At 60.0% G+C, this 21,734-nt stretch overlaps 1 protein-coding gene across 1 annotated transcript; it reads right to left on the bottom strand.

Annotated features, from left to right (window-relative positions):
- Positions 1-1,048: 1,048 nt before the first annotated feature.
- THOP1 (thimet oligopeptidase 1) lies at positions 1,049-21,229 on the bottom strand. Its single transcript, XM_058537608.1, has 13 exons — positions 21,113-21,229; positions 17,800-18,012; positions 15,692-15,840; positions 14,488-14,595; positions 12,770-12,872; positions 9,515-9,675; positions 8,250-8,385; positions 7,605-7,971; positions 7,118-7,319; positions 4,315-4,501; positions 3,967-4,095; positions 2,645-2,781; positions 1,049-2,107 (listed from the first exon to the last, which is right to left on the bottom strand). Exons 1-13 carry the CDS (start codon positions 21,126-21,128, stop codon positions 1,952-1,954), a joined length of 2,064 nt encoding a protein of 687 aa, XP_058393591.1. The 5' UTR covers positions 21,129-21,229; the 3' UTR covers positions 1,049-1,951.
- Between the last annotated feature and the right edge of the window lie 505 nt (positions 21,230-21,734).

Raw genomic sequence — 21,734 nt, 5'->3', positions numbered from 1 at the left:
TCGGCCCCCGGGCGACAGGTGGCAGCTGTGCTGCTGTTCCCTTCCTGCCCCAGGATCTGAGCCATCGGGTCCGTCTCAGGGACGAACCATCGGCAGGTCCCGGAGTGGCCGGGAGAAACATAGACACTTTTGGCGACGCCTCGCTAAGCAGCACCGTGGCTGCCCTGGACGCCTGGCGACAACACGGCCCAGCCAGACCCACTGCTGTGTGGCCCCTGCCCCTCCCCTAGCTGTCCAGCCCACAGCTCGGGGTGCTGACACCACACCTGGATTTTGCCTGGGGAGCAGAGGGAGGCCATCTAGGGGTTCAAGGCAGAAGGCAAGGAGAGACCCCCAGCCCCCCGACATGCCACCTTTGCCCATCAGGAGGCACCCGGATGGAAGCCTGGGTGGGATCTGTTGTCTTTTTCCCTTTTTTGAGGCCCAGGTGATTTAAGCATAAGCCACAGCTGCCTTGAACCCCAGTATCAACCTCTGCCTCTCGGCACAGCCCTCCCGGCCACACAGCGCCCACCAGCTCCGGACAAGCCGAGAACACTCAGCCCCCTGCCCCAGAGTCTAGAAGGTACAGAAGTGGGCAAAGGAAGCTGGGCCAGGCCTGTATGAGGGGTCCATAGCTGGACTGGCCCAGGGCTGGTGACAATGGGTGGCAAGGGGGCAGACAGACTGTCCCCACTGAGGCGAGGACCAGAGACGGGCACGGCCAGCCCGCCTGGGCCTCAGGGAGAAGGGTCGGGGCGCTGCCCGGTCCCTCGCTCCACCACACACTCCCTTGACAAAGGATGGGGAGGGGATGACTCAGGGGCAGGAGGCAGGGCTCCCAGGGAGCTCAAAGGCCAGGGAAGAAAACACGGGGCGGTCCAGACCAAATGACTCGGGGGTGACACCCAACCCACCTGCTCAGGTGAAGGACCCTTTCCGAATTTCTACCACAACCAAAAAATATCACTAAGGCATTTCTGAAGCATTGCCCGAGGACCGCGGAAGGCCACCCCCCGGCAGTCTGGACGTCACCCACGTTGCTAACGGCCTAGCGGCCAGAGGGCCACGCAGCAGGACAGGCTGTGTCCACTTTTAGTCTTCAGGGTCCCGTGGACAAGGTCATGGCGGGGCGCAGCAGCTGTGCTCATCAATCAGACACCAGCTCCGTCAAACCACTCCCAGAGACTGGCCACGGGACCAGGAGGAGCTCTGCCCAGGGACTCACGCCCAGGCAGAGGGCGGGCGGCTGCTGCGGGCTCCGGCCGCGCCCAGGCTTCTTGGAGGAGCTGAGCCTGCCCCGCATGGGCCAGTGCCACACGGGGAGGGAGGAGCTTCCCAGACGCGTGCTGGGTGGGAGGTTGGCAGGGAACAGACTCCTCCTGGTGAGCGATCCTGGCACCCCCGGCTCCAGTCCCCAAGCCCGAGCTGCGGTCACTCCAACAGCTCAGCCGTCTCCCAGCGACCCAGACGTGTCACAACCCAGAACACTCCAGTGCGCAGAGAACAGCCTTCAACTGCCCGGCGTCCCCAGCCGGACAGCTGACGGCCAAGTTCAGGGCTTAACAGAAGCAAACTGGACCGCAAATGTGATGCCAATGCCGCTATGCTGTGCAGGAGAGCAGGCGTCAGACAGGCCAGGAGTCCCTCTTCCCTTTCTTCTTTTTGAATGGCTGAGCTTCAAAGAGGAGCTGTCTGCTCACCAGGAAAACTCCCCAAGAAGGGGCTGTGTTAGTGCAACGTAAGGGAGGCCTTGAACGGATGCGAGGGCCCTGTAGCCATCGCGAGGACGACGACGAGGCCGGCCACTGAGCAGGGCTGCGGAGACTGGACGCGAGAATGTACAGGCAGAACCAGCCGCCCCTCCTCACCCGGCCGCCCTGTTTCCCGGCAGGAGGCGAAGGCACCGGGGCGGCGGGAGCCAGGGTGGGGCTGACCCCCCAGTCCAGGGCCGGCAGGACCCCCGGGCACGTCAGCAGGCTGGCGGCTCGCTGCCCTCCACCTGCAGCCCTTTGCTCAGGAGGAAGGCGTCCTGCTTGGGCTCGCGGCCCAGGAAGAGCTTCAACATGACGCTGGCGTCCTCGGAGCCGCCGGGTCTTAGGATGCAGCTTCTGTAGTCCATGCCGACCTGCCGGGGACGGAGGGCCAGGGCTGGGAGGGGTCTTCACGCCCCTCCAGATGGGCCCTCGAGTATCCCCTCCCCACTCCCCGCGGGCCCTGCATCAGCACCACAGGGAGCTGTGGTGTTTGCGCGCAAACACGAGGGACAGGGGGCCCGGGACAGGCGTGCACGCATGTGCACGTGACTGTGCAGGGACACCCGTCCTTCAGGAACCCTGGGGGCCCTTCACCTGCACAGAGGTTGAAGCCCCAGGCCGAGCCCCACAACAGGGGTGGCCGAGCCTCTGCTGTGACTGAACAAAGGGCTGGAAGGCTGGCCGAGCCCCCGGCCCCTGGCGAGGGTCTAGGGTGGGCGGTCTCTATCTCCTGCACCTGGTGAAGACCTGCAGGTGTCCGCCTCCCCCGCCTGCCCCAGCCACACCGGCACGTAGGCCCGAGGTCGAGGACGGCTATTCCTGGTCCCGGGCTGCAGGGAGCATAACCCACGGGTCACCCGCCCCCTCCACAGGCTGGCGGCCCCTCCCGTCCAGCGGCCAACCCTCACCTTGCCGTTGAGGACACCCTCCTGCTTGAAGCGCGTGTGGAACATGTCCATGGAGTACACCTCGCTCCACAGGTAGCCGTAGTACTGTGCGTCATAGCCCCCCGCCAGGTGGCCGAAGGTCGCAGGCATGTTGGTCCCTGGCAGACACAGGGAGGTCTCACTGCGGCCCAGTCTGGACCCCCGGCCCCCTCAGCACCCCTTCCCGGGAGAGAGGCCTCAAAGCAGCTCCATCAGAAACCCTCCACCTGGAAGTGGGGGAACTGACCCAACACTTCTAGAAAGCAGGGGCCGGGCGACTCGGCCAAAGGAAATGAATCTTGCCCACTGTCTGCTGAAGGTGAAAAGGGTTCACACCAAAGCATTTAACGACAACAGCAGCCGCCACACGCCGAGGCTCAACATCGGGGGACCACGGGACACATCCAGACTCATCCACACAACAGAGCACGTGCCGGTTAAACTGCTTTTTGAAGGACTTTTAAACATGCTTGTGAGGGCCGGCCCCGTGGCTTAGTGGTTGAGTGCGGGCGCTCCGCTACTGGTGGACCGGGGTTCGGATCCTGGGCGCGCACCGACACACCGCTTCTCCGGCCATGCTGAGGCCACGTGCCACATACAGCAACTAGAAGGATGTGCAGCTATGACACACAGCTATCTACTGGGGCTTTGGGGAGGAAAAAAAGGAGGAGGATTGGCAATAGATGTTAGCTCAGAGCCCGTCTTCCTCAGCAAAAAGAGGAGGATTAGCACGGATGATAGCTCAGGGCTGATCTTCCTCACAAAAAAAAAAAAAAAAAATGCTTGTGAAATAGTAAACCGATACACCACCAGCTATGTTAAAATCCCAATGATCTTGATGCATGTGTTCATGGATCCAAGCATGTGTGCCAATGTGTACATATGCGCACACACACGCACGCTTGGAAGGATATACGTGCGAACCCTATCTGCTCGTTATTTCCAGGGGACGAAACCTCTAGTCTGTTCTGCACCTTCCAGGCTCTCTACAAAGCAGCGTGCAGGAGGGCGCCCGCGGAGAGTGGGGGCGTAGGGGGATGGAGGCAGCAGGCAGCCTGAGCAGAAGGTGGGCCTGTGAGGAAGGATGGAACCGCCCACACCGACCAAGTGTCCGTCACTCTCAGCGCTGCAGCCGACGGGCCCAAGGAAGCAAAGGAACGCGGCCAGAGGCCACCTGCTTCCTCCCAGGCCTCAGCCGAAGCCTGTAAGCTGGCCCGACTCCCTTCACCCAACACTGGATCCTTCTGACCCGGGGACGGCCGAGACTGCGACCTCTGATGTGGGCCTGGCTCTCGAGCACCTACCTGGCGTCGCTGGGACCCCCAGGATCTCCTGGCAGAGGCGGGCGTACTCCTCGGCCGGGTCTGCGGCCGTCTGCGTGTGCAGGGCCTGGTCCACCTTGGCCAGGACGATCTGGCGCAGGTTGAAGAGGCCTAGGCGGGAGGAAGGAGACGGGGGGGCTGGCTCTGCGTCCGCTACGCCCTCTGCAGCTTGGGTGGTGCAGAAACCCCCAAGGGCACATGCCCAGCCTCGCTGGGGGCAGCACAGGCCCCGGGGACTCCCCTCCCTTCCCCGGCCTTGGGGTCCGGAGAACGGGCACCGGGCAGGAGAGCAGTGGCAGGGCAGAGGCCCCCGGTGGGGCGCGGCGGCACCTGTGTTGGCCTGGCGGGACCTGATGAGCTTCTCGAGCAGCTCCTGGGGGGCGGCGCTGCCCGTCCGGTAGTGCTGGGACATCCTGAGAAGCGGCTCCTTCTCCCACACCCAGTTCTCCAGCATCTGCGAAGGCGCCTCCACGAAGTCCCGCTCCACGTGCGTGCCGCTGAACATGGCGAACTCCGCCTGCGGGGACAGGCAAGGCCGCGGGAGTGCCAGCGCCCCCCGCCCGGCCTCACCTGCGTGCACAGGTACACCTCCCCCCCACACAGGCGGCTAACGTCATCCAGGCTCCTGTCATCGAAGCCTGGATAACGATGGGGACAACTGAGGCTCCCTGGGCAGCTGCTGGCTGACCCGCCCCAGCCCAGGACACACAGGGAGGCGGAGCAGCCCGTGCCTGTTGTCACCCCTGTTCCGCTCCCCCACCCACAAAGCTAACGCTCTAGAAAGCCCTGCACCCAAAAGGCAAAGGCCTGGCAACGGCGGAATCTGAATGACGGACATCGGAAGGGGCACCGTCCTCTCCACTTTTGTGTGTCTGAGATTATTCTGGAAAAACACAGCGCCAGATCCAGTCCAGCTGGAACCCCGGTCTGGCAGCTGATCTGCCACATAAGCTGCTGAGTGATCCTGGGCAGGCCCTCCTCACTTTCGATTCCCCATTTGTCAACGTGTGACTTGCTGAAACTCATCTGTAACCCCAATTCAACCCCCGCAGAGCTCGTGGTCACTCGACACTCCGCCTTGTGGTCTGAGCTCTGACTGTAACAAGTGTCTTTTTCACGGTCTGTTGAGTGCCTTGTTTTTTGCATTTTTGTGGGTGACTTTGCTGTTTAAAACGGCCCCCAAATGTCATGCTGGAGTGCTGTCTGGGGTTCCTGAGCGCCAGAGGCTGGGACGCGCCTCACGGAGGACGCACGTGTGAGATGAGTCTCATCAGGATGAGTGACAGGGCTGCTGGCCCGGAGTCCAACGGTAATAAACCCGCAGTGTACATTAAACAAGGTGTCTAAACAGAAACACACGTGACACAAGGTCACCTCCTGATCGGCTGATGACAACGTTGTGAGTGGAGGCCTGCAGGATCCTACCCCTCCATCCCCCCAGGACCACCGGTTCCCTGTTCACACCAACATTATGGAACAGAACTGCCTCAAAGAATGAGAATCAAATGTGTGTATCATGAAGGACTTGAAGGAAATGAGGAAGCTGGCGTGGGTCGCTGGCAGAACAATGCTCCAGTTGCGGGAAATAATCTGTGAGTGGATTTCCCAGAGAGAGGCAGGAAGTGGAAAGAGGGGATGTGAATGGGAGTGACCAGGGGGCACCCACAGCCCGGGCACTGTACAGATGCTGGCTTTGCCCTGGGGAACTGTTGGCGGGTGAGTGGGTGACCCTTACGCCACAGACATCACAGACAACGTTAACTTACAACGGACGACAGACCGACACGAAGAGCTAAAACTATAAAACTTCTAGAAAAAAAAAATTAGGAGAAAATCTTAGTGCCTTGGGTTAGGAAACGATTTCTTCAACAGGACACAAAAAAGTGCAAACTATGAAAGAAAAAAGCTTAATAGACTGAACTTCAACCAAGTCAAACGTTCTCTGCTTGCCAAAAGATCATTCTAAGTAGTCCATCCACACACTGGAATACGACGCAGCCGTGAAGAGGAGTGAAGCCCTGACACAGCTACACCATGGATGGACCTTGAACACACGATGCTCAGTGAGAGAACCAGACACGGAAGGACACACGGTGTGTGATCCCATTGACGTGAAATGTCCAGAACAGGCAGATCCGCAGACAGACAGCGGGTTCATGATTGCCGGTAGCTGGGGCGGTGGGTAGCGCTAGTGGGGAGCTAAGGGGGCTGAAGGATCTTTTTGGGTAATGGAAATGGTCCAAAACTGGACAGTGGTGATGGCCGCACAACTCGGTAAGCTGACTAAAAATCACTGAGCACCCAGTCCCCACACACTCCCGTTCAGCCTCTAAGAACATTCCCGCTATCAGGAGAAAGGGCTGAGTGTGCGTGTGCAGAGAGGGGCAGAGGGCGAACGCAGATGAACAGCTGGGGTCCTGGGGCACGGACGCTAGGCTGGGGGCCCAGAAAACCCAGGGTGAGCCCTGCCCTTGCCACCAAGGGCCTATCCGGGGGCAGTCACTTCAACTTTATGAGCCTCCGTGTTTCCACCCAGAGGGGCCAGCACCCCGACCCCCTCACTGGGCTTGGTGGGTGTTCGCTGGATCCAGAGCCTTTGCTGGTTTCCATCACCAGCTTTGGCTGGATCATTCAAGCAACATTCCCTAATATCAGCTAAGGGGATGAGGCCTGTGTGCGCCTAAGCAGGTTACATACGTGCATTATTTTCACTTAATCCTCTCGGCAGCTCTCTGCAAGTTGTTATGGCTGAATTGTGTCCCCCCTAAATTCCTATGTTGAAGCCCTAATCCCCACACCTCAAAATGTGACTGTATTTGGAATGGGGTCTTTAAAGAGGCGACTAAATGAGTGCGTGGGCCGATCCAACGTGACCGGTATCCTTATAAAAGATGACACAGACACGCACAGAGGGACGACCACGTGAGGACAGGGGGAGGAGACGGCCGTCTACCCGACACACGTCTGTTGTTGAAGCCCCTGGCCTGTGGCCTGTGTGATGGGAACTGATACACGGGCATTACCATGTCTGTAGTGGTATCAGATGAAGAAAGGGATAGGGAGGAGCCTGCCTCAGACCCGCTCACCACCGGGCGGCCCTGCCCCGGCCTCCGCCCCGCTGCCCCGCACCCACCTGAGAGCAGAGCTGGTGCATCACGTGCCCGAACTCGTGGAAGTAGGTCTCCACCTCGTCGTGCTGCAGCAGCGAGGGGGCGTCCGCGGTGGGCTTGGTGAAGTTGGCCACCATGGCCGCGATGGCGATCTGGCGGCTCCCGTCCTCCCGCAGGCAGCCGGGCTGCAGGCCGAAGCAGGCTGCGTGCCCGTACTTCCCTTCCCTGGGGAGGGGGCTGGGTCAGGCCCAGCCGGGCGTCTGCTCCGCTCACTGACTGGCCCAGACGGCTCAAGACCCCGGAACGGTCCCCGATTCTGCCACTCAGTGACTCTGTGTCCCTCAGTCAACCTGTCTGCCCACCGGGGCGACTGGACACCTTGAATGGCTTAACTTCCTTCTCAGCAGAGGAGCGGGCGCCCAGGGCAGGGGTCCTGCCCACCCAGCCCACCCGTCAGGGGGAGCCTCCAGGACACCCACCTCCCCCGGCCCCTGTCTGGCTCACACCCACCGTGGGTACAGGTCCAGGTAGAACTTCCCGATGACCTGGCCCGAGGCCGAGTCCCTCACGGAGTACAGCGTCACGTCCTCGTGCCACACGGTGGCGCTCTCCTCCCGCTCGAAGACCAGCCCCAGCAGCTCCTGGTAGATGCCGAGCAGCCCCTGGGTGACCACCTGCATGGGGAAGTACTCCTTCAGCAGGTTCTGGTCCACGCTGTAACGCGTCTCCTCCACCTGGTTCATGTAGTAGCGCATGTCCCAGGCGTTGATCCGCCCGTCGAACTCCAGGCCCCGCTGCTCGCACTCGGCCTTCTTCAGCTCCAGGATCACCGCCCGCTCCTGCTCCCCCAGGGGCTTCAGCTTCTGGGCCAGCTCGTCTGTGGAGGACGCAGGGGAAAGCAAGGCTACCTCCCTGCGTGGGCTCCCCAAAGCCGCCCGTGCCCCCCGACGCAGGCCTCGCCCCAGAGCCCCAACACGCGGTCGTTAGGTTAGGGTCCCTCGAGGCCAAAGAAAGGGGCCGGGGAGGCATGAGACTCCCACCTCAAGGGTGGACAGGACAGGGCTCTCAGAGGCAAGATCACATCACAGGCGAGCAGAGCCCCGAATCCCACTCCCGGAACCCAGGGGCGGGAGGCTGGGGGAGGCCAGGGGTTACCTAGGAAAGTCGCCACCACCTGGCTGGTCTTAGCCATGTTCATCTCCAGGACGTAGTCGGCGTGCGTGCTGAATCCCAGCAGGCTGGATTTCTGGGCCCGGAGGGCCACCAGCTCTCTGAGGATGGCACAGTTCTCCTGGAACCGACAGCGACCAGCTCTGTGGACGACGGCTCCCTCCCCACCGAGGGCTCCCAGGCCAGCCTCCCCGCTCTGCGGGTCTCAGCAGAGGCAGGGGCTGCCCGGGCCCCCTGGCAGGCACATTCTGGAACACGAGGACTCAGCCAGCTGCATTTAATCTCCCTCCCTTCTCCCACTGGCCCAGATTTCTGTGCACTTGGTCCTGTCATAACATGTGGGTCTTCATGAGCCCTGGGGTCCTTTCTGGAAGCAGAAAGGGTGTGAACTGTGAAGGGCTCTAAGGCCGTGAGTGGAAGCCATGCGGGGGCCGGGCGCTCCAGAAGAGCCTCCAGGGGGCACCATGCCCCTGGGCGCTCCCCACCGCGCAGGCCCTGGCCCCAGGCTCAAGGGCTCTGTCACGTCTCTGCCTGCATCCGAGGGGTCGACCCAGCCAACCAAGCTCATGGGACTGACACAAAATGAACCCCATCTGATTAGTTTACAAGCAGAAACAGAGGCCCGTGCAGAACAGAAGGCTCCCGGCGGCCCAAGCCGTCCACGGGAAACCAAGTTACAACCGGGAAGTGGAGACCTTTACATTGGACAGGGCTTGGGGCTGGCGGCCTGCAGTGCCATCTCCGCAGCGCCAGTCCACACGCCAGGACCCTGGGACCAAGGACTCCGCCTGCCCCGTGCTCTGCCTGTCAGGTCTGGGGGCCGGGACGGGAGGATGAGGTGACGCCCACCCCCAGCCAGTCCCGACCAGCCTGGGCCTGCCGGCTCGGGGCTCTCCCCAGCATCACTTCACTGCTGACGCCCACTGGGACCCAAACTCACGGCTCCCGAACGGCAAGCCGCCCTCACCTCCGCAGGCGGTCAGCGGCTCCCTTGGGATGAGGCGAGCCCCCACCTGTGAGGCCCCATCTCAAATCCCGCGGTGGGGGAACCTCGTTACCTTCAGACCAACGTGGGGAACCCCCCAAGACAGCGAGGAAAGGGGGACCTGAGCACATGCTTGTCCTGTCACCCCGCGAGGGAACCGCTCAGACCTCCAGCCAGCGGCCACTCTTCAAAGGACAGGCCGGGTGAAGGACAGGACGGTTCCGCGGGGCGGGGCCCGGGCCGGACTCTGGCGCCGCCTCCTCACCTCCCTGCAGCGACAGTTGAAGGCCTCCTCCACCTTCCTCCTGGTCTCGGGCACGTGGCATTTCTTCAGGAGTGGGAAGTAATGCGGGTACTTGAGGGTGACTTTCAACTTGTCATCCTCCGTCTTTTCCAGCGAGTTCAGAAAGTCCTCGGGGAGCCCTCCTGCGGGACACCATCGGGGGCTTTAAAGGACCGCCAGGCCGGGGCACGGACGCGGCGGGAGGGGGCGGGCCTGCTCCCTCGTGAAGGCCGGGATGGAGCCAGAGGGAGCCGCAGCGCCAGCCAGCCTCCCCACGGAGCTCTGCGACTCGGGCCACTCTCTTCCCACCTCCCCACCCAAAGAGGGGACGTCGAGGACGCTCCCCGCCTTGGAAATGTGCCACCACCCCCACCAGGACTCCCTCGGGAAGGAAAAGCTCTGCTCCGCCTGACGCGGGCTTCCCGGGGCTGCGGGCTCCTGTGTCCGTTCTCGGTAAATGGCACCAGATGGGGACAGAACCCGCCCGCAGCCCTGTGTCCCCCCAGGCGGTGCCCCTGCCCCATCCCAGGGCCCGCACTGCCGCGACAGCCTCCCAGCTGGTCCCTGCTCCTGAGCCGACCTCCTGAGACAGATCCGGGGGCTCCCACCTCACAGCTTAGGAGACGCCACGGCCACCACCTCACGCTCTGCCTCTACCCTGGCCCACAGCCCCCGAGGAGGCCGGCTGGCTCAGGACCCTCCCCCGGTACAGGTGAGCAGGATGAGCCGGGCTAGGGCACCATGGCGAGGTCATGACCATCCGGGCTCAGCCCTCGGCGTGGGAGGCCTGGAGGGTTCCAGCGGGCTTCCGGCTCGGGGTGGGCCCCACGGCAGGCAAAGCCGCCTTCCTTCCCGGCTGGGCTGCGGCACATGCACGGGCCTGACAAACATCTGCCGAGCGACTGGATGGCGCAAAGCTTGGCTGCAGACACCGAGCTGGCGCCCACGGACCCAGAGCCCAAGACGCAGCACGCAAGAGAGCCGCTCTCACCCCAGAACACAGCACCCCCCCTTCCTGTGGTCGAGCCCGAAACAACCTCAGTGGGCTTCTCCTTGCTGGAGAAGGCGGTTAAAATGTGGAAAGGGCGCCACTAGACGAGCCCTGGGGAACCTCACTAGAACTAAAGGCGTCACCACACCCTCAGGGACGTGTGTACACATTCAGAAGCAGGTCTGTGTGTGCACACGTGCAGACGGATATCTGATTCCTAACTCTGCCCTTCAAGAGGGCGGAGAAACACCAGCTCCCCAGCACCCAGACCTTGGTTTCTAAACATCAGGCCGGGGCTGGGCAGGGAAAGCACAAGACAAGCCCGGAGCACCCTGTGCCAGAAAGAAGGTGCTCAGAGAGTCACAGGGACACACCGAACCCGAGGGGGCCCCTCCAGGTCAAACGGGGACCACCTGAGCATCAAGACACATGATGACGGCAATGGGCTCTACTGCACTGAACAAACTGGAATCTGCACGTCCACACTGATACAGACATAGATCCGGCAGCGAGGGGGGAGGGGACGTTCTGACCTACAGGAGAAGGCAACCAACAAACGCACAAAGGACGACGGGGTTAGAGCCTCATCCGGGGACGCCTCAGCCAGCGGGCAAAACGTGGTGAGCAGCAGCCTCAGAGCACCTCTGGAAAAATCATCTGTTACCAAGGGAAAATGGTAACATCACAGTGGAGGTGCACGGTGGAGGACTGGCTTAACCAAGCAGTGAAGATTCAGGAAAAGAGAAAAGGGGAGAGAGACGCTCTCTGCATTTCTGTAACACAACACCAAGAACCCCTTTCGCAACCAGGGGAAAATAAACAACCGCTATGCTCTGGCTCAGCTGGACCTGCAGACAGGGCCAGACCCTGCCAGGCTGGCCAGACTCGTCCTGACACGGCCACCACTCTCCCCTCCTGCAAGACAGAGCGTCTCGGGCCGCCCGTACGGGAGACAGCGGGGCCCCTCGGGCTGCGCTAACAGGAGGGTGAGTGGGTTTGTCTGCCGCACTCCAGAGGCCCCGGGTCCCCCTTCGCCCAGGAAACAGGGCATCTGTCCTTAGATGTCAGGACCCAGGTAGCGGGACTTGCTGCCCGAGACACGGGAGGGACTGAACGGAACGAAGGGCAGCGGGGTTTGGCGGCGAGTGGCACTTGTTCCGGAAACCCGTGTCTGTAGGCATCTCTGTGATGGAGCCACCACGGAGGCCTCGGGCAACGAGGGCCCTGTGTCACCGGCCGCCTTGGGGGCGGACGCTGTTGTAACTACAAGGTGGAATCTCATGTGACCTTATACTCCAGCGAAGTGTACAGGACGGGCTAGAACACAGAGCGTCATCTGAGGCCCCTGGGGGAGTTTTCACAACTGTCAACGTCGGGAAGGACGGAAAAACGTTTTCAAAAGGCTGAAGAACCGCTCGACAGGAAAGGAGGCTGAAGGGACACGAAAACTAAACGTGATGTGTGATCCCCGGCTGGACCCCAGACGGGGAAGGAACACGGAACGTCGTGGGGACAGCTGAGTACGGAAATCTGCACTTTCAACAAAACCCGTTTGCTGCCCTGTCTCCTGTGTGCGACATCCGCAGGAGGTGACGCGGGAGAATGTCCCCACTCTTGGGGAAGGGTTGTGAGGCCTACAGATGACCCTTGGAGGGTTCAGATGCCACACCTACATGGGTCTACACGGCAGGACAGGAATGTGGGCTGGGGGCGGGTCTACGCGAGGCACAGGTCTTCCACTGTGCTGTTCTCGCTAATTTCCTACAGGTGTGAAACGTTCCAAATAAAGCATTCGGGGGAAGTGAGGTGGAGAAGAGAGTCAAAGCTAGAAGGGATGCCTAGGCCCCAGCCCTTCACAGTTCCCCGCACAGCCAGGTGGGGAACAGGATCCCCTCCGTCCCCTTCACTTTGTAAGATTAAAAAAAAACAACCATAAGAAAGAGCGGCAAGTGGGGTGTGGATCTCAGAGGGGAACCCCAAGGCTAGCTCCGGGCAAGGCGGAGACGGAGACTGGCCCCAGCTACGGCCGCAGCCCCAGGATGTTTCTGTCAGGGCAGAATCCCAGACAGACCAAGGCCCTCCCCAAGGAAGGATCTAGAACCTTATGTTCCAAACCGCTGCGGCGGGGGGGAGTATCAGATACAAATGCCTCAGCCTCCCGCCAGCCCTGACCTCAGAGGTCCGGGGGTGGTGGGGGAGGCCGAGGCCCCCGAGGGCCCTGACAGCGCTGACCCTCCGGCCCCTACCCAGCTCGCCCCGTGTGAAGGGCAGGAAGGTCGTGTCCTCGTTCAGGTTCTTATTGAAGTCGATGCACAGAAGGCTCAGCTTCTTCTTGATGCTTTTGATTTTCTGGAGGGAAGAAGACAGTCTTGAGCGGAGGCAGGTGAGGGGGACGAGCGACAGGAGGGAGACGGGGAAGGAAACGGAGCGGCTTCAAGACGCCAACACGACGGCCTGAGATTGGGCGGCGCCGTGAATCAGGAGGCGAGCACCCGCCTGCCGCGCCTCTCGGCCTCTGCGACCCCAGGACGGGGCTCGTGCCCTCAGCTGTTCCAGGTCCCCGGCCAAGAGCTTCCTGGACCCTCCTGCTCAGGAATTTCTTCAGTCTACACCTAAGCTTTTGGCCATTTTAACGGAGCTAAACTTTTATCCTTTTGGGGTCCATTTGGTTTTTAGAGACAGTTAAAAATCGACTCGATTTTAACTGGGTGGGAGTCCGTGTCCTGAGGCTTTGCTGTCTTGGCCTCGCTGACCCTGGAGGGCCAGCCCCTCTCCTAGCAGTAGCCAATCCCCAGAAACAGGAAACAGCTGGCCCCTGAGCTTGGTGAATGCAGACGGTCACTATGAACCACAGGACACAGGCAGACACGGGCCCCCAGCCTCAGTGCCAGACACGCAGTGATGTCAACTGTGACACTGTGACTTATGACAAGAAATGTATATGGGTCTTTGTCCCCACTCCTGGCACACTAAAACCCTTGGAATTTCCTAAGTGATAAGAAAAAACTGAAATAGCTCCAGAGTGATAAAGGCGAGGGGAGCATCCTGTTCTTCCCGACAAGCCCGTCAACCAGACCAGAGTTTCTGCTCATGCCATGACTTCTGGAGAGCCCCAAAGGACGGGGCTGGTGGCAGGGGAGCCAGCCACGATTAGAGGGATGGGACCTTCAGACTCCTCTGGGAGGGGAGAGGGGGCTGGAGGCTGCAGGTTCAATCAACCACACCAACATTATGAGTCCTCCAGAAAAACCCCAAAATACAGGATTTGGAGCTTCTGGGTGGGTGGATGGGCGGAGGCACGGGGAGGCTGAGGTTCCATCTGGCTGTTCCTGAGTTGTATCTTTTTATAATAAACAGTAATCTACTAAGTAAACTGGTTTCCTGAGTTCTGTAAGCCGCTCCTGCAAATTAACCGAACCCGAGGGGGTCGCGGGAACCCCGATTTATAGCCAGCTGGCCAGAAGCACAGGTGACCACCTGGACTTTCAATTGGCATCTGAAATGAGGGAAGTCTCGTGGGACTGAGCCCTTAACCTGTGGGGTCTGGCGCCGTCTCTGGGTAGACAGTGTCAGAAGTGAGTTAAATTGTAGGATACCCAGCTGGCGTCACCAAGTCACCTGATGTGGGACCCCACATATCTGTCAGAAGGGAAGCCGTGTGGTCGTAGAGTACAGAGAATACAGCAGACCCACGGGGGGAGTGAGTGTTTCCTTAAAACCATCGCACCAAAGTCACAGGGAGGACCGAATGAGGGGTATGGGGGGAGGCGCCGCATGCCTCTCTCCTGGGACCAAGGGAGCCCTGTGCTCTGGGGAAGCCCCCCATGACCCTGGAGAACTGAGGGCAGAGAGACCTTCCTTCCTACAGTTCACGCCACAGAAAGACAGGCATCAGGCCAGAGGCTGGGCCCTCAGACGGGGCGCAGGAACTCGAGGGCCCCCCCCCCAAGAGCCGGGCACTCACTTCCTGCGTCTCCTCGGGCAGGTGCAGCCCGTTCCTCCGGCCCAGCTTGATCAGTCGCTCCAGATACCGCAACGCCTCTGGCCTCAGCGACTCCTTCTGAACCTTTTCCTAGAGTAAGAGAATCGAAGCCCTGTTTATACGAAAAACGGCGACGGTGCCAAATGCTGGCGAGGCAGCGTAGCAACTGGATCACTCAGACGTCATAACATAAAATGGGGCAGCCGCTCTGGAAAGCAATTTGGTGGTTTCTTAAAAAGCAAAATGTACCACTACCGCATGACTCAGCAAGTGCACTCCCGGGCATTCCTCCCAGAGAAATGAAGACTTACGTCCACGCGAGGCCTGCACACAGATGCTCGCTTACTGGGAAGAGCCCCAAACTGGAAGTGGCCCAGGGGGCCTTCAACAGGTGAACGGTTAACCAGGAATGAGGTGGGGGGATTGCATCAAGGTCGGTGTCCTGGTTGCAGTACTGACTTTAGTTTTGAAAAAGCTACACTGGGGAAAATTGGGGAAAGCGTAGGCGGGACATCTGTGATCATTTCTTACAAAGCATGTGAACCTACAACTGTCTCAATAAAAATTTCAATAAAGCGTACAGGTGCGTTTTCCTGAGCATGAGGGAGACACATCAGCAAGTTCTAAGGGAATGAACAAGCGACATGAGAGGCGCCTTTGGTCCACCTCTGCGGTGCCCCCGACAGCAGCAGCGAAGGTCCCGGCCCGGCGTGCCCGGGGGAGCATCGACTGAGGCAGGCCCCATACACGTGCTGTGTCACCCTGCACGTGCCAGCCGGCCCCTCTCACCTCACGCGGGAGACAGCACGGTAGCTCTAAGTTACGCCCAGCGAGGCTGGGAAAGTGAAATGACACAGCAGATGCGGGCAAGGCTGAAGGAGTCCCAAGCGTCTCATGTTTTTTTTTTTGTCCCTCTCCATTTGTCTTTGTCAATTTTTTAACGATTTTTTATTGTGCTAAAGAGACGTACCATAAAATTTACCACCTTAACTGTTCTCAAGTGCACAGCTCAGTAGCGTTAAGTCCATTCACACTGCTGTGCAACCGTCCCCACCATCTTTTCGGTTTTCTGCCTTCTCAAGTCTGGGGAGCAGGGCGATGTGGTCTGAAGGGGCTCTGAGCCACGGACGTGCCCCCGGGCTCCCCAGCTCCAGCCTGCCGGGTGCCATTCCCTCCACCCCCTCACCTGCAGCCAGACGACCCTCTGGTACACGTCCTGCCGCATGCTCATCTCCACGTCAAACTCGGACAGCTTCTTGTCTGCCTCCGTGCTGGCCGTCCGGATGTCCTTGGACGGGGAAACGTGCTGGGGGAAGTCGAGGACGTTCCTCTGGACTGAAACCGGAGAGACAACGGGACAGCTGTGAAATGGGCCCCGAGGGAAGTGCCGACCTCAGCCCCAGGCGTGGAACTCATCGTGTCTGCCGATTCATTCAGCAAACATGCCCCGCGCAGGGCCCCGGGTGGGGCAGCGGGGTAGAGAGACGAGCGCTGTTACCCACGTCCTCGCGGACCTCACGGTCCAAATGGAAACAGGCTCAACCCATGATCAGGGGCTGGGGTAGGGGATGGGGAGTGACTGCTGATAGAGACAGGGTTTCCTTTCAGGATTATGGAATGTTCTGGAATTAGCTAATGGTGCTAGTTGCACCACACTGTGAATACACTAAAAACCACTAAAACATATGTTTTAAGTAGGCGAATTATATGGTATGTGTATTATATCTCACCAGAGGCAAAAAAAAAAGGCATAGACTTTGCACCAGGGAGACCTGAATGCGAATCACTTCCACGATTCTGGGCCAGTGAAAACGTCCCCAGGTCTGGGTGCATTCAGCCGCCCATGGAGTCTCTGTAAGGGCGGTGCCAGGACTGCCCGCTCGGCCGGCCCGTATGGAGCATGGCGGGGCTCTGGGCCGGCCCGATGCTGGCCGCCCAAGAGAAGAGTGAAAAGGAGAAAGCAGTGTCTGTCCACCTGGGACATCTGACAAGCCACAGTGACTGCATCGAGGGGACCACGAGCCAGCACGGAGCGTGGGACTGACCCAGGCCGCCAGGTGGGGACGGGCCGGGAAGGGGCTCGTGGGACAGAGCTCCAGCTGTGCTCACGGAGAAGCCCGACAGCCAGCAAGCAGAGGGAGAGGAGGCCAGGCTGTACGAGGACGGGAGAGTGCGAGGAAGTGCAAGGGGGCCCCACAGCCGGGCACAGACGGCCCAGGGGAGGGTGAGAGAGACGGAGAGCAGGGCACTGAGGGCCACTTCGAGGACTCGGGCCCTCATCCCGAGGGCAGCGGAAAGGCACTGAAGGGCTGGCCGAGGGGAGGGCCACGATTCAGTTTTAGTGTCTTTAAAATGACTCGGGCTACTGAGTGGAGACGGAAATAAAAGGCTGCAGGAGAGGAGGTGGGCGTGGGGGAGATCAAGTGATGCCCGGCAGGGTTGCGCCTGCTAAGAGGAAACTGGCATCACGTGATCCTGAGAGCCTCCTGTCAGAGAGACAAGCAGGGGAGACTGAGGCCCACCGCCTGGAGCCGGGCGGGGGAGGCAGAGCCGGAGGCAAGCCCGGCCGCGGGCTCTCCATCTGCTTCCAGAGCAGCACACCCTCTGGGGTCTGAGTGGCGAGGCCTCAGGGACACGCGAGAACCCCGAGCCGGAATTCAGGGACTCCCGATGGTTCCCAGAAAAACGACTTCTGCTGGAGACTCGGGGGCGGGGGGCTTCCTGGGCTTGGAGCTCTCTGCCTCGAGACTTCTCTGGGTCTTCCATCCCCATACCGCCACCCTCTACCGAGGGGGCTCGGGGAAGCGGGCTCTGGATCTGTTTGACCGAGTGTCTCGTTCCTCACAAAGGGAGCAGGAGACAGGGAGCCAGCTGGGTGGTGACGAGGACACGGGATGGCATGAGGTTACTCAAAGGGGGGGGGACGACGATGACACAGGACAACGGGGCCAAGTTCAGCCGCTCGGAGAGAACACCCCCGGGACACGGAAGGGGTGAGCAGGGGCTCCGGTTTCAAGGCCGGCTCCTGAGCCGACTCCTGGAGAGGCATGCCGTTAGACACGCTGTCCGGGTCTCGGCCTCAGGTGACACAGCTGGTCAGGACCCAGTGTGCCAGGGGCGCAGTGGAGTGGGGTGGGGCCCGCCAATCAGCACCTGCCAGATGCCTTTACCCCCGTCAGCGCCTTCATCCAGCACGGCCCCGGGGAGCAGGAGGTGTCACCCCTGGTCAGGGTCCAGGAGCTCCGCAGCTCGAGCTGCTTTTGCCTCCCCGCCAGGATCCAGAGCCGGACTTACCCGTGTAGGACACCTCCACGTCCGCCAGTGCCTTGAGCGTGCTCTCGTAGGACACGTCCTCGAAGGCTAGGGAGCCCACCCGGTCGTACACGCGCTTCGTCTGCTCGATGAGCTCCGTCGTGAGCTCCGCTATCTGCTGGGCGCTCAGGTCCCAGCGCAGGTAGTTCACCACCGGGCACAGGGCCGCCGTGGCCAGGGCGTCTCCGGCACAGGCTGGATGGAGAAGACAAAAACCCTATGTCCCATGTGTCTGCTTCAAGTCCGGAATTAAGGGCAGAGTCACTGGGGGTGGAGCGACAGGAGAGGGCTACCACCTCCCGGAGCAGATGAGCAAGGCCCAAGGGCTTCGTGGGGATGCACAGGGTGAGCCGTCCTCTAGAGGTGACTCTGCCCCCCAGGGGACGTTTGTGGCTATCACAACTGGGGAGTGATGAGTGGGTGGGGCCAGGCACGCTGCTCCACACCCCACAGTGCCAGGACGGCCCCCCACAGAGAATGACCCGGCCCAGAATGTTAACAGTGTTAAGGGGGCTGGCCCCATGGCTTAGCGGTTGAGTGCGCGCGCTCCGCTGCTGGCGGCCCGGGTTCAGATCCCGGGCGCGCACCGACGCACCGCTTCTCCAGCCATGCTGAGGCCGCGTCCCACATACAGCAACTAGAAGGATGTGCAACTGTGACATACAACTATCTGCTGGGGCTTTGGGGAAGAAAAGGAGGAGGATTGGCAATAGATGTTAGCTCAGAGCCGGTCTTCCTCAGCAAAAAGAGGAGGATTAGCACGGATGTTAGCTCAGGGCTGATCCTCCTCACAAAATAAATAAATAAATAAATAAACTGAAAAAAAAAAAAAAAAAGAAACAGCGTTAAGGGGGGACATTCGGCATACGTCTGCATTTCACTGAAATAGTGATTGTTTAATGACAGGGTGCTAACCCCAAACTCCTTGGATGTAACGTAACATCTTTCTAAAACACGGGGAAATGCTGATTATTGAAGCATCCCTAGCCCCAAGAGATGGTGGTCTGTAACAACAGCTGTCCCTTGACATCTTTCCTGTGGTGTGTAGAGGGTAAGCTGTTTGCTTTCCTTCCCTCCCTGAACCCTCAGACAGCTCTGAGCTCTGTGTCCCATGCTGTCCCCATTTTACAGACGGGAATCCTGAGGTCTGGAGAGTTCAGGTCCCTTGTGAGGACCCCACAGCCAGCAGGGCAGAGGTAGGGTTCACACCACAGTCTAACCTCAGCCCCTCCGCTGTGCACTAGTGTTGCACTCACAACCACCTTGGCAAATCTGCACAACTGGTCTTCCTGCCCCATTTCTGGGGCTCCACGCTGCACTAAAGATCAAAGTTCAAACCCTTATCAGAGTCCACACCAGAGGCTGGCAAATCTGCTTTACCACGAGGTAAAGATTTCACATGGCACTGAGATGGTGTGTGGCTCGGCCAGTCTAAACCACTTGGCCCTTTACAAACTGGTTTGCTGACCCCTGGTCCACATCACCCAGACTCTCCTGGCTCCAGCACGGTGGCTTTGGCCAACTTCTCTGTGCCCAGTCACACCAGCTTTCTTCAAGAAGTCTCCCAGGCCGTCCCGAAGGTCGCCCCCTCTGCCCTGCATCCCCATCCCACCAGTCTTCCTTTTCACAGCCCTGTCTGCGTGAGGCCTCCATGGCATTCCTGGAGCACCTGTGGGTCTCGAATGGCCACACCTGTCCCGAATTCCTTTTTGAGTTAAGGAACAGAGGCCTGCGGGTTCCCCAGCTGGATGTGGAATGTGGAGTAAGTACTTCTCCCGGAGAGTGGAGTGGAAAATGGCTTCTCCAGGAAACACGAACCTGGGCCTCATTCTCCCCTTCTGGCATGGCAGGAGCTGGGCAGGGCCACAGTGGTCCCGGACTCCCCGTTTGTGAACACCAGGGTGGGGAGGTCTTTGCAAGGTGCTGCTGGCTCAGATCTACACTTGGTGTCTCTAGGGCAGGGTTTTTAGCAGTGTCGTTAACATTTGTGGCTAGATCATCCTCTCTGGGGGGCTGTCCTGGGCTCTGTTGGGGGCTGAGCAGCATCCCTGGCCCCCACCCCCTCAATGCCAGGAGCACCCCCAGTGTGACAACCACAGATGTCCCCAGACATCGCCCAGTGTCCCCTGGAGGGGCACAATCACCCCAGGTGAGGAACTCTGATCTAAACTAAGTGGGAAAAAGAAAGACTCAACTCAGTACAGGTCAGATTTTCTGGCCAAATGATTTTGCTGCAAACTTAGGGCAAGTCTTTCTGTTTAGAGTATTTTGGATTTCAGAACTGCAGAAAAAGGACTGTGGGTCTATATTAAATTTGATGGCAAAGACAGGCTGCAGGGGCTCAGGTGAGAGATCAGTGTAAGCTGGAATTATCAAAAAAAAAAAAAAAAAGCCTCCTGGAAGAACTAGGATGTCAAACACTTGAGCGGCCGCAATTATTCTGTAGTCTTTATTGATTGCAACCTATGGGCCAGGTCTCCAAGCTCACAATCCCGCAGCAAACAAGGCTGACAACATTCCTGCCTTCCTGAGGCCTGATGACCCTCATTCTGATGATCATCTTTAATACAATTATCATCATCATCATGGCAATGGGATGGAGAAAGAACTGGGGGAGGAGAGGCGGGCAACAGAAAATTCCAGGAGGCAGCTCACAACCTGGGCGATTTTCTAAAGAAAATGAAAACCCTCCCACTGCGTCCCTTTGCCCTTAAAAGACCACGGACCGCCAGGTGTGTTCCAGCCAGAATGATTGGGTGCTGTCCAAACGCTCACCCGTCTTGCTGTCTCCCCGTCGCCTTTGCCCTCGCCGTTCCCGCCACCTGGGACGCTCCTCCCCCAGGTCTTAGCGGCACAGCTGCTTCTAAGCTGAAATGCCACCACTTCTCAGAAGCCCTCCCTGACCGCCCTCTCCAAGGAAGCGCCACCAGCCACGGCACCGACCACTCTCTACAGCCCTTGCTTGCTTCTTTACTTATTGAACATGTCTCCGGCTCTGGAACGCCGTCCAGAACTTTCGGTCTCCCCCAGAGTCCACCCCGGGGCCAGACCCGTCCTTAGCAGAAGCGACCCGGAGTTTGCTGAATGAATGAAGCGCTAGAACAGCTGCTTCCTTCATTCGGCCACCGAGGGGGCGGGTTCCTGGGGTGGCCCAATCCCCCCCCACTCCCGGGCCCTGGTCACTCGAGGGTCACCAGGGTCCGCTCTTGGGCCCAGGTCGCGCCCCCGGGAGGCGCAAGGGTGCAGCGGCGCCCGGGTCCGGGGAACGGGGTTCACACCAAGGGGCGGCCACTACCTGCGGGGGACTTCATGGCGGGCGGTTGTGCACTGGCGGCGCCTCTCTCCACCTGGTCGGCCTCCGGCCGCTGCAGCCAACCAACCCGCTGCACTCAGCGGCCGCCGCGGACTAGACTGAGGTGCCCGCCGGCCGCGCGCCCACTGCATGCTGGGAGGGCGCGTGCGCTGGGGGACAGGGCGCACGCGCACCCCAGCTCCGCCTACAACCGGAAGGGACGGCCCAGGGAGCTGACGCGCTCTGCGCACGCGCCGGGACGCTCCCTGCCCACTATTGGCTTTCAGCCGCTAGAGGGCGGAGCCATCGGGAGGCAAGGGAGGGACGTTTCCATGGAAACATACACAAAAACACACGCACGCAGGCAGGCGCGCGCGCGCACGCACGCACGCGCACGCACGCGCGCACACACGCACACACACGCGCGCGCGCGCGCACACACACACACACACACACACGACACACAGCTGGCACCTGAGACTGAAAATTTTTGGCTCTTTCTGTCAGTACTCTGCCCGGGCTTCTAGCTCCTGCTTTAATTTGTACTTGCATCCTTTCTACCTTATGATTGTGTATTTGGCTAGTTTTGCAACTTTTCAGAAGTTTTTTGTAGATTATCCCATTA

Source organism: Diceros bicornis, unplaced genomic scaffold, assembly GCF_020826845.1.
Source record: "Diceros bicornis minor isolate mBicDic1 unplaced genomic scaffold, mDicBic1.mat.cur scaffold_67_ctg1, whole genome shotgun sequence".
Classification (NCBI taxonomy): domain Eukaryota; kingdom Metazoa; phylum Chordata; class Mammalia; order Perissodactyla; family Rhinocerotidae; genus Diceros; species Diceros bicornis.
Note: the sequence above shows the minus strand (reverse complement) of the source record. Positions and strands in the feature narration are given on the sequence as shown.